Here is a 13077-nt window from a genome sequence, read left to right on the forward strand (position 1 = left end):
AACAACAGTGTCATGCAGTAGTAAATGAAAAGGAATAAACATAAGCATAAATGTGCTGAACACATGTATTGATGGAAGAGAAAAGTAGAAAATTTGAGGAATGAAGAGCAGGCAGTGATGGCCATTTTCCAGTATCAAAGTGCTTTCTTTCAGAGCAGTTCACAATGAGACTCAGCACACTTCTTTTCCTTAAAGAACAACTACAGGATATAACTAAACGGTGAGGTTTTGTTCCCCTTCCTCCCAAGAAATGTGTTCAGGGCACAAGACATTTTCAAGCAAAACTAATCAGAGCCCTGCTGCAAGAAAAGTGACAGGTGTTTGCCACTTCCTTGCTTTGTTGTGAGGGGCAGGAGGTGGCCAGCTTGACGGGGTCTGACGCCAGACGCCATCTCCCTCTGTATAACAATACGTTAGAATTAATGCCAAACAAGGGCTCATTTACCAAGCCCTTTAAGACATTTTTCAACTTCAGGTATGCAACACCCTGAAGCCTGGTCAGCTTTATGAAGTTCATCAAGGTTGCGTCTGAAAGGAAGACATCCAAGAGGAATCAGGATGCTGCTAGAAGTAATGATTACACAACAGGAGGGGTCGCTCTCCCTTCTAGAGCGACACATGACGCAGTCATGCACTCAAAAGACAAGCCTTCTTTCACATGAGGAGAGGCATGACAGTCCTGCACTCTGTGTGTGTCTTCCAGGGCATTTTTCAACCGCAATGGCAGCACTGTTAATGGCACATTTGAAACTGGACATTAAACTGGCCTGTTGGAGCTGCCTCTTCCTTATTAAGCTTCTAAACCCTCAGTGAAAGGTGCTGGGATCCTGGACTGCAATGACAGAAGCTGCATGTAGTGGACATCAATGGCTAAAGACACAATCTGAGCAGGAGATGACAGAGATGAGAGAGAATGTGTACTTACCTAGGTACTCCACCCCCAGCCTCCTGCAGGAGTCCAGGCAGGCTTGCTTGGCAGTCTGGTAGCCGTAGTCACCGGGCCACAGTTTGGTGGTGAGCCAGAGCTCCTCTCGCTGCACCCCACTCTCCTGGATCGCCTCTGCCAGCTGGGACTCACAGCCGTACCGCTTTGCCGTGTCGATGTGGCGAATCCCACATTCCTGCAGCGCGTACACCACAGCTCTGTGTGAATAGCCGCCGTGATGCGACGTTCCTGAAGGACACAAAACGTACCCCCCCAAGCAAACAAAAAATAGGATCAGATCTTCAAGAATGTCATAACACTGTAATTGGGAGACTATAAGCGTCTGCAACATAACCTGTTCATTCACAACAAAAGGATTCAGTTCTGTGATGTCTGATACATTCCTACATGAGGAGTTTTCTTGAGCTTTTTTACTGGTAATAAGTAAAAACTGGTGAAATTCTCTAAGTCAGCTTAGATAAAAGCATCTGTCAAACACAACAGCAATATTCTATGGACATTATCACTGGAAAGTAAAACAAGTGGATTTAATGAGCAGCATAACGATGCCTCAGAGACAGAGAACTTTTTAGTGTGGATCTTCACCGCTGCAGATCTCCACTCCCTTGTGCTGACTGTGGTGCTCTGCCTGCTGTTCACCAAGGACACTGCTTGAACATTTACCCACCCAGCAGAAATTTGTAGAGGAAAAGCAGTGGGTCTGGTTGACCTGCTGTTTTAATTAATGCAGCAGATAACATCGCAAATGTTGTGTTCTGCTCCCATTACTGCAGTGCAAAGTAGAAATGATTTGAGGTTTCTATCCCAAAGTATAGATGACCAATAGAGTAGGTAGAAGGCTGGGTGGCACTCACGGGACCAGTGATTCATGGTAATAGTAAAGCAACATGGACACTGGGTGGATAAAGGCAATAGTGGGGTCAGTGCTGACTTCCTTCTCAAAGCTTAAGAATGTGAAGAGTTAGAAGCACATGGAAATCCACTGGATTCAAATTTCACACCAAACCCTAGACACTGCACCACCACTGGATGATTCCTGTGGCCTGTCCTCTCCTTTCTCATTCCTTCAATGATGACAAACTACTGCTGTAGGTTCTCTAGACCGTAACTGTTTCATGCATTTTTTCTGCTTGTGAAAGTCACCATGGTGTGATTAAAGTCATGTTTCCAGCCCAGGACTCATTCCTTGCCTAGACAAGATGCAGATCAGGGGAAGTGTTCTTGTGTTAGCCTTAACTGAACGCAAAAACAGTGCTTCAGTTGGCAGCTTAAGTACATATCTGGTCTTCTGCCTTCAGAATCTACTGGCTTTTGAATACTGTGTCAAAAACGTTATTTTCTTTTTTTTCAAGTTAGATTCATCAGTTATTATTTGTTGATCAACTTGTTTTGGTACAGCCAATTTAGTGGTTTTTACAATGTCGCTTGTGGCTACCAATCCCTTTGACTGCACGCATAGGAGAAGTGCAGACAGACTCCTATGACAAGTCCCCCTTCAAGCTACTCATATTTTAACATGTCACAGGCGGCCCTCCAAACCTGAAAGCACCCAAGAGGCCACAAGGGGGGCTGTGTTGCCGAGAGATCCCCACCTCAAGATCGCAGAGTTCGGACAAGTGCCTTTAATGCGTTTGTTAAAAACAACTCAAAAACAAGTCTGTTATCAGCAAGACTCCTCCAACTTGCTGACTGTCATTCTTTACTGCAGCAAATATCACATCAAAGAGCACACAGGTCTGCTGTTTAATACAAAAACAAGAAGAAGCGCACTTATTTTTATTATGAAGACAGAACCTTGCCTCTATTTACACGAAGCCGTGTTTACTGATTCACACAGTGCTGCTCGTAGCAACCATTCCTCAACAGTTCTTGAGAATTAATCTCTTTCTTTCATTCCTATTAAGGAGAGAATGGGAGACAACTATAGCTTTTCCTGTCCCTGGCTGTGGACAGTCCAGGTTCGATATTTAAAAACAATTAAGGAAGAAACAAAGTGGGAGAAGAGGTCGGTAAGAGGAGATCTTTCCAGTGTGATGCTCACCAGACCTCACAAACTTAACTGGACCAATTCAAGTTCTTTTCAAAGCTGTTGCCTGTTGATGATATAAACAGACTTAAACTGCAGGATGCTGGTCTTCAAGGATGCTCAAATTAAAAACAAATCACACCTGCAGAAATAACATATAATCCCATATTTTCAGAAATGCCTGTTTACAAAATTTACAAAGATACTGTAGGTTAAAGTACTAAAATATAATATGTATAATCCTGGGACTCTGTTCTATATTATTTCAGCTGATAATTTTCATGCAAATAAGTGTCCCCTGGAGATGAGCACCCACTAAATGCGGAAACAGAAGATGATAAAAAAACACATTACCAAAAACATCCTGCCCAATATAGAATTTATTTCACAGCCAGCCTCAACTTCCCAATGCTTGGTTGTTTATGCAACACGTTATATAACAGCAAAGGGATTCTCAGAGTAAACCTCTAACTTCTAATGAGCACTCAGAGGCGCCAAAGAAAGGGAGGCCCTCAGTTCTTCTCCTGCTTCTGTGGTTACATAGACATCTCCAATTACAGCATGAAAGGAATTCATTCAGCACTCATGGACGTGAATACATGGGCTTTGCATACCTAATGAATTTTACTATGAATACAGAGAAGAAAAGAAAGGGAAAGTCACGCTGTTCTGCATGTCTGCTGAGGAGTAGCCTCTGTAGCGTGTTGCTAAAAGAGGAAAACCATTTGCATGCTGTATGCTTTTCTTCTGAGCTTTAGTTAAAACAGGTTACATAAATCACAAAGCTTTCAGAACAGAGGAGGGTGCTCGGCTATTTTTGATTTTTGATCAGGATTCCCCCTGAAACAGGGCAACTGTTCCTCTATAGTTAGTTCCTCATGTTCACAGACCCTCCTGCTCTCTGTCCTCAAGTTCCATTGGGTCCTTTGGTTTTGGTCTCCATTTTGAAGCCTCCCTCAGATTTTATGAAAATTTGCAGCTAATTTATCTGAGGAGCCCTTGTAGCTATTTCTGAAAAGATACCAGAGTATCAGCTTCAACAAAGTGGATAGGTAGTTTTTTTTTATGCAGTACAAAAAAAGTTTCAGTTATTTTAATCTATCCTCACATGACAGACATGTAACTGGTATCATTATATACCATCAGTGTAACTATATATAATACAAATCTAATGCATTTTATAATCCAAATCTTGCTAAGAAAGATTTTACATTGTTTTATTTATAAAATAAATTCTTTCATGGCATTGTTGCAGTCCCTCTGAACACCAAAATCCCTTGATGTCTCTTTCAAAACCAGCACCTGATTGTTTAAAGTCCCAAAAAGGACAGGGAAAAGCAAGAGGTATGAAAGAAGAAATATAACTTTTTTTAAAAACATTGAAATTTTGGATTATGTAACACTGTATGTTTTAAAAATCTAAATCTTCTTCATCACCCAGGGTCTTCACAAAGGACAGTCACCTTATGCCCAGGCTGGGAATGAAAGTCATAACACTGCTGGTGTTAATTCTAATGAACTGTACTCTGCTGACCATTCTGGCACTACATTCTTAGAATCTGACAATAGTGTTACTGAAAAATGTCAAGTATGGAGAGCCACAATGAATGAAAGGGATAATACCACTGTACTGTATATATGGAAACAGCCTTAAGAAAAAGCTAACTGAAACATCAGCATCTTCATGCACTAAACAGTATATGGTATACGGTACAAGAACTACACTAATATCATATCAATAGCTAAGCTTTATCTAGATCTGCTTATTTGCAAAAAGCAATGTTTAATATGAAAAATGTATACTTAGCTTAATGGGAACAAGCTCACAATTTTAGCTCTTATACAAATTTTGAAAATGCATATGACCACTCATTTTTTGGGAAATTCAGCTTTATGCATAAATATGAAGAAATTCAGCATCTGTGCACAAAAATCAAATACATGATCCAAAATCACTTTTAGACTTTTTGTTATATTTATATCTCTGGATCAGATTAAAAATTCCAAAGGAGCAAGTCTTCACTGACATGTACCAGTACAGAAACCTCTATTTTCTTCAAATGAGCTGAATGTCGATGCGGCCCTTGCTGGGAAATGACAGTAAAACACTGCTGAATTTTGAAACAGGAGATGGAGGTACAGATGGTGAAAAGGGGCTTTAAAGAGACTGGGTGAAAATGAAAGCAATGAGCTTATGCCAGAGAGAAGAGAACTCTCCTGAAGTGGTCAAAGGGGTAGCAATACGTTCAGTTATTGGCATATTTATCTTTTATGTTAGTTGGCAAATCATTTGTCTATTTTGGACCCAGTTAGACATTATTTTAACAATGGAAACATTCAACATCAATTAGAAACACTATCAGTGATCATAGTGTTATGCTCTCTCTCCTTTCCTCTTGCTATCATTTATTTTACTCAAATGATACCTCACAGGTGATGTTTGAGACCTTGATCAGATTTAAGAATAAAAAAGTTATGAATTGTTTCAATGCTGTATATACTTTATACTTTATATATATATACAGTATGTTTCATCCAGAAGGAATAGGTGTAGGAAAGTATTCACTTCTAAGTGTCACTTGCAAACGACACTTCTCTTTTTTTCACTAAAAGGCAGCCCTTGCTGAACGACACACAACTGTCAATCTGATCCCATAGGTCGTGAGAAATTAATTCACCTCAACTGAGGGGGTTCTAGGGAGGCCCAGAGTAGAATTTAGCCAAGACACCATGGCTAGCACCCCTGCTCTTGTGAGCATGGCCATGGTATCTGTTATGACCTCAAAAAAAATCAATCAAAGCACCTCTTACAACACATCATTTCCTGTCACCATATTTGGGTAGTCCCAAGTGAAATGCAGTAGCTACAGTTCAACACTCCTTCAGCAGCAACATGATTTTGCCTCTGAGGTCCTTTATCAAAACACTGACAGCCCCAGTCATGCTGAATGCCCGAGATGTGGCGAGATCCTACTTCAAGAGGGTGTAGCACTCTTGCACTGAGGCTCTCCATGGAAAAACATTAATGAGTTTCTCATTTCCTAATACGCATTTTAACATTATCATGTTCTCTGCAATTTTAAGACCTGGAATTTATTTGACTCTGGAGAACTGTTAAATAGCGAGAAAAAAACATTCCCAGAGCAGTCTGCTTCACAACAGTAACCAATAAGGAGTAACCATGGGAGAAAACTATCTGGTGAAGGAAAATATCAATTTAATTCTCAGATTGATAGAGATAACAGGATCCTTCCCAGTAGCTTTCATTTTAGTTACTCTTCCTAAATGAGCCGATTGGAATGATACTGTTTATATACCTGACTCTAATTGGAAGTCTCAAATGCACTTCATCAAGGGCCCCTCTCCAAGGTGCTCAACAGGACAAGTCAATAACATTCTCCAAGAGTCTGCTGAAGTTTAACTACTGGGGGGCTGATCCACTCAGGCCTCTGCTGAGGATGTGAGTGGTTTCATGTTCTGAGGCAGTTGAAACAAACAGAGCCTAAGCCACCAATCTCCAGGAGTTCCAGGAGGTTCCAAAATCATAAATGGAGATGAAGTCAAGGAAGGAATAAGCACAGAACTCAGTAGACCAGCTCACGCCCTCCTCTGCAAAAACACCATGTTCTTCAGCCAAAAGCAAAAATGTGAGATTGCTGTCTGTAAAGTTCAGATGCAGACATTTGCATGAGGCAGCATTTATAGTGAAATCATTTATAAGGAAGCATGTGAAGGAAGCAAGAAAGCACCACATCATGACAGGAAACCCAAACGAAGTTAACATGTGAAAGCAAATACATTGCCTTCTACACTCACTGGAACCATTTTCCTCTTCTCATGGTGAAGACAAAATCATACACAACCCAAACTTTCTTAAATAAGGAGGAAAAAGTAAGCTAAAACCCATACAATCCCCACACAAATTATCTTTTTCACTCAAACTGGCCAGGAAAGCACCAGTGAGCCCCCCAGCACAGCTGTAATTATTATGGCTTGGGGTGATGTCCAGACACGAGGGGTACATGCAGCAATGACCCTTACAGAGCATCAGGAATGCTGATTAGGCAGGCTAAAAAGCTTTTAAGAATGAGCTACTCACGAGGGCAGAGGTTTAGCTGTGAAATTAAAACAAATATTAAGCCTTTCTATCTCATGATGAAATCTTTGCTAACATAACTAGTGTTAAGAGAGAGAAGACAATTTGCTGAACTATTTTTAAACTGTCTACTTCCTGCAAGGAGTTTCAGAAATGTTTTGTGAGCATCTTGTGAGGCAAAAAATGAGCTTCTAACTCGATAAGTGAAATAAGATTATCCAAACCTCCTCCATTTTTTTTCATGAACAGAACACAATGGGGGTGAGCAAGCAAGTTCTAGACTATTCTATTCTAGACTAAGCTCTCAATCCTGTTTTGATAGCTATTCAGTTTACCTCTGTAACATTACATGCACTTTTCATGTCAGGCTCTCTCTCCCCCAGCAGCACATCCAATCCACTCCAGAGCTGTAATTTAATACACACAGCACATTAAAAGTTCTACTGATGCTGTAAACCGTCAATTTCTGCAGCACAGTTGATTGGAAAAGCTGTAGGATTAGTAATCCTGGTATATGTTGCTTCTCTCTTCTGCTCATTAAAGACCCCTGTACCCAGGCCCCTCCAGTGATAAAAAAACAATCAACAATTATCTTTGATATACAATGGAAAGCAATGGGAACAAGGCAGGGTACACCTGGATGGGATACCAGTCCATTACAGTGCAGGCAGACACAAACTTACACACTCACACCAGAGGCTGTGTTCTTAGAAGCCAATTAGCCTACCAGTATGTCTTTGGACTGTGGGAGGAAACCAGAGCACCTGGAGGAAACCTATACAGGCACAGGGAGAACATACAAACACAGACAACACCCCAGGTCTGGAATTGCACCCATGGCCCCAGCACTGCAAGGCAGCAATCTTAACCTCTGCACCACTGTGCTGCCCTCACAGAGGTAAATGTATGGTGGAAGCAGAAATATTTTTATTAAACCACCTGAAACAGACACATTTGCAGTGTCATTAGGGATGAAATCAAAGGATGAGAGATGAGCAACGTCGACACTTCTAAACTCGAACACACACAGGGAACAGAAAAAAAAGAGTTGTGGAAAACTGTTTCAACAGTTGTTTATGCGTAAAAGACATGCTTTTTATTATTTTATTCTTAAAATTGACACCATCTGCAATTTCATAATTCGAATATAAAGTGGGGGTGTTGAACAAAAAAAACAAAACAAAAAATGTACAATTTTGTACAACTGCACAAACAGAAACGTTATAGGAAAGATACTCCTGTTCTGGAATCCTTCCTGAGAAGAGCAAACAGATTCATTCCAGGGCTTAAGGAAATGTACTGTCTTGATAGTGTTCTCAATTCAAGATGAAAAAGGTTCAGTCCTTCCAGCCTAAGTGCAGACCTGACCAAGTATTTAAAATCCTCATCGGGAACAACAAAGACGACCCAGCAGACTTCTTCAGTGAGCGGTGAAACATGAACCAGAAGCCACAAGTGGAAACTATTTGGAAATGCATTTTAAATCCAGAACAGGAGGCACTTCTTTACAAAACAAGGTTGTGGGAGTATGGAACAAGCTATCCAGGCATGTTGTTCAAGTTGATACCCTGGCTCAAGAAACAGCTGGAGGAGAGTGTTGGATCTATTAGCTCCTAACTCCCAAATGGGCTAGATGGGCCAAATAGCTTCTTCTCCTTCCTTATATTTCAGTACACTCCAGTACAGTGGACTGAACATCACTAGCAAAAAGAATACAGACGTCAGGTGGAGTATACGCTTCAAAGCAGCAGTAGCACACAGGATCTTCTTGCACTTTCTGTATAACTTCTGCAATTATTGAAGGCTGAACCCTGGTGCAGTAAAGCATCGAACTGAAATGTCATTAAACAGGAAGGCAGAGCCATGCCGCTTTGCAAAGAGACTATTAAAATGTAGAAGTTTCACCTTGACCACAAATAAGTTATAATTAGATGGTGCATAAGAAATGCTATAAACCAAAACAAAGTTTCAGAATTAGAGATAAAATCCTCCAATTAAAACACAAGGCATGCTAGACTCCCCGCTAGTGTGTGGACCAGAAAGTCGATTTAGAATCACATATTACACAAAAGAAAACGGAGAGAACGAAAGCCAAAGTAACAATCCATGCAGACAACATATATCTTGCAATAGTGAACATACTGAACCGCACATTTTGATAGATCTGTCTTCTCAGGAATCACAGCGGGAAAAAATTGTGAACGACAGTGTGGGTGTACTGGTTAGAAAGCTTCCTACCAGACTGATTTGTTATCTAGGAGTTTGTGAGACAGGGCAGAACTTGATGTGCAAAAATAAACCAGTACAATTACCAGATGGGCCAAATGACCTCATTTCTAACCTCTCCAACGCCCCTCCCCTCAGCTACACGCCTCTGACGGACTGGGAAAGACGCACCAGAAGTGCAATTATTATTTTTGGCTAACCAGTTAATATTTTAATTCTCCTAAGCAAGCATCCAAAAAGTTGTGTCATGTCACTAGTATGTAGTACATTTCTCTGATTCATTTCACAATTTTTCTCCAGCTTGCCATTGGTATATTTTATACTGTATATGGTATAAAACAGGTTCACATACCTGTAACAGAAAAAATGGAATTAGTATGCAATAAGTTTCTGGATTCTGTGCAGTATAAAGAGCAGCAGTGAGTGGTATTTGGAACGTGTAACTGTAAGGCTGTGGGCTCAAATCCCAGGTGAGACACTGCAGAAATAAATGAATGAATAAATGAATGAAAGAATGCCGGAGCTCTGGGTGCAACCCTGAACTGGGAGAAACGGTTAGAAAATGGATGGCTGGATAAATAAATGTAAATATTTCTAGAATCTTTTTTTCTTATTCTGATTCCATAATGTCATAAAACATCTCACATAACTTTGGACACTTTTAAAGAATATCATTCTTCCTTTTTACAGTTGTGCTGACCTTGTTAATTACTGTAAGAAATGCATGTTTGGAAGAGCAATGGTTTAGATGAAATTCTGATTCTTACTCAATGTTGTGTTCAGTAATAAAAGCCAGTATTCAAGTGCTAATGATACTCCAGGACCACTTTCCTCAGCTTACGGCTTGACTAGGCTCAAAATGAGTGAAAGGGTGGCCCTTTTTACAAGATCTATATTTATAGGCATATGATTTCCCTTCTGTATACCTCAGCAAAAACATCATTCCTTTCAATAAAAAAAAAAGTGTGCAACAATATGCTTCAGCAGGCTCAATTTCCAGTCCTGAGGACAGTGCCTCCCGTTGTCCAGATGTGACTTCATAGGGGACAACTCTAAGGGGACCTAAGGACTGCACCACTGATTTGTTTTAAAACTCCAGCACTGCTATTCACTTAGATAACAGCTAACAGGACTTAGCCTCGGTAACTGAGGTCCTATTTTACGTCACTTGAGAAAATGTGTGCTGTTAAACCTTACTCCTGGAACAAGAGAAATACCTAAAATTTTATACTTAACTGAGCAGTCTGAATAAAGAATCTTGTAGATTCACTTTGTTGTGTTTCAGGAACTCTGTTTTTTCAATTGAGTTCACAGGCGTTCCTTTATTTGACAACCTACAACATCTTTCTCAGCTCTTGCAGACTGACTGAGGAATTTTTAGTCTTTAATGTCCGATAATTTCACTTTTTCACAACTGAATTTTGACTTGGTTCTTCTTTGGTTTGTACTGCTTTGAAAAAGGGAATAAATATAAATTACTGGTCTAGTGGTTCCATTTTTGTATTTAAACTGTTCCAGGTTTTCAGGAAATGATTTTTCTAGTTATTTGTATATATGTCTCCGAGTTACCAATTTGTGCTTTTTTGTAAGGAGCACGTTTGTTGAATCACAATGTCTCACAACTTTTCCACTCACCCTCCCTCCAGCTTTCCTGATGGAGCAGGACACAGAGAGAAACGGTTAATGTCCATTTGATAGCCTGGCGGGAACATACTCTGGAATATCTGTGATGGCTGACTGGTCACAGACAAAGCCCCTTGCAGAAGACAGAGCCCGGACACTGCTGGCCACCTCACTGCACAGCAAGTAGAAGACTACAGAGCGCTTACATAATCATTTTTAACAACAATCAATTAAATAATATGGAATCAATTAGGAGTGCACGAAACAAAACTTTTAAACTTCATATGCAAATCACTGTTTACCACTCAAACCACAGCTAATGTTTTCAGGAAAAGGAGGAATTTCTTTTAATAACAAGTTTTATTAAGCCCTAAAAAGAAATGTTCCAACCCTTCTATTCACTGAAGTTAACTGTGCAGATTCTTATGAAAACTCTATAACCTTTACCTCACACTTTATAAGCCTGCACTACAGTGCCTTGTCTCGTTTCAAAGGACGTACAGAAGGCACACCTGCTTCAAGGGTTAAGACACTTAACATAAACGTAGGCTCATCTGCTTTCTCTTGGGAATTATTTTTAATTTTACAGTAAATGTAATTTTGAAGATGCTACCTATGAAAAGTCCTTGAATAGAGACCCTATTCAAGCATTCAAAATTGTCAAACAGATTGATGAAGTCAACCCAATGCACATCTTCAGAATGAACACTGTAATGCTAACAAGAAGACAGAAGTGAAAACATGCATGTGGAAGTAGATTTAAAACTAAGAACAGCAGGCACCACTTTACACAACCTTACACAAAGGGTTGTGGAGGTCTGAAACCAGCTGCCCACTCAAGTTGTTGAACCTGGATTCTTTAACAAAATGGCTGGTGAAAGCATTGGCTCAGGTAGCTACTTGCAATCAAATTAGCTAGATGAGCTGGATAATCTCCTCTGACTTGTAGTTCTTCTACATTCTTGTACTCTTTCTACTTTTGTAATTGATGGAAAGACATACTTATACTATTTTGCATCAAACAAAGGGAAACGTGGGGGATGGGCATGAGAATTTGGAATATACAAAATAAAACATTAATTAATAAAGAAGTGTGATCCGGGCAGAGCCATTAACTAGGCAATTTGGGTAACAAACACCCCCCCCCCATCCACCCTCACACACACCCTGTCTGTTATAAGTGCGCATGCGTGCACACACACTGACACTGGTGGACAACAGGCCAAATCACAGACAATCTCTCTCTCATTCGCATTTTCCCACCATCCTGCGAAACATTCTCATTAACAACCAAATAGTTCTCAGACGCTATGCCGGATGGTGTCTCCCTAGAAACCGTGTGGTGAAGGACTGCGGCTTTCCTTTATTGAAACTCGCAGCAGTGAAAAGGCAGATATTCTGGCATATATCAAATCCAATTTCCAGGGTTCACTAAACCCATTCTATTCTGGACAATGTCTTGTGACTGGAACTTTCCTTTTTTATGGACTGCAGAGGAGCACCAGTGGAAGGCAGTTTTACAAGCAGTTTTTAATTACCACCCACCCTTCCCCCGCCTCCTCACCCCTCTCTGCGCTGAGAAACGAAAACAGTCCATACATCTCTGCCGCTCCATAAACAGTGTTAACCAGGAAGAAGCTGGTTAGGAAATGACCCTAGCTCCGGTTAGATTCCAGTTGTTGTGAAATTTGCACTCATTGTCTTCAGTGCATTCCTTGGACATGGCAACAAGAACAGTGACAGTTCCTGATAAATTGCCAAGCCTTATTAAGAAGGCTCTCCTGCCCTGGCCTGTCAGTGAAGAACAGTTCAATGTATACATCCCTGCCAGGCCTCTCAAGGTCAGTCTCTCTGACTTGTCATGTCTGCTGCTCACCCTCTCCTTGTCTCTTGCTCCCCCATGCAGACGAGGAGAAAAAAACACCAGAGGCTGTCCGCGGCTGTCTGCGCCGCTTGAAGACAACATTCAGCCAGCTCAACTGTCCGGGATCGCCTCCTTATTAACAAACTACAAAAGTCCTTGGGCACAATGTTATCTAAAAAAACTAGTGGCAACTAGTTTTATTTTCACCCTCTGTTATGACATAGTGAGACAAGACGGGGCAAGAATGGGGAGCAAAGCAGTCTAAAATCTAGTGGCTAGGCTAGATGAATTTGCAC

General features: G+C 40.7%; 1 protein-coding gene across 3 annotated transcripts in view; it reads right to left on the reverse strand.

Annotated features, from left to right (window-relative positions):
• Positions 1-13077, reverse strand: part of LOC148823692 (putative oxidoreductase ZK1290.5) — a 73835-nt gene that overhangs the window by 50089 nt on the left and 10669 nt on the right. For all 3 annotated transcript variants that reach the window (XM_088928203.1, XM_088928201.1, XM_088928202.1), the window contains exon 2: positions 926-1174. In XM_088928203.1, coding sequence (XP_088784329.1) covers positions 926-1174 — 249 coding nt within the window. The remainder of the gene's footprint in view (positions 1-925; positions 1175-13077) is intronic.

The sequence above is a fragment of the Atractosteus spatula genome, chromosome 11 (assembly GCF_055471065.1).
Source record: "Atractosteus spatula isolate fAtrSpa1 chromosome 11, fAtrSpa1.hap1, whole genome shotgun sequence".
Taxonomy (NCBI): domain Eukaryota; kingdom Metazoa; phylum Chordata; class Actinopteri; order Semionotiformes; family Lepisosteidae; genus Atractosteus; species Atractosteus spatula.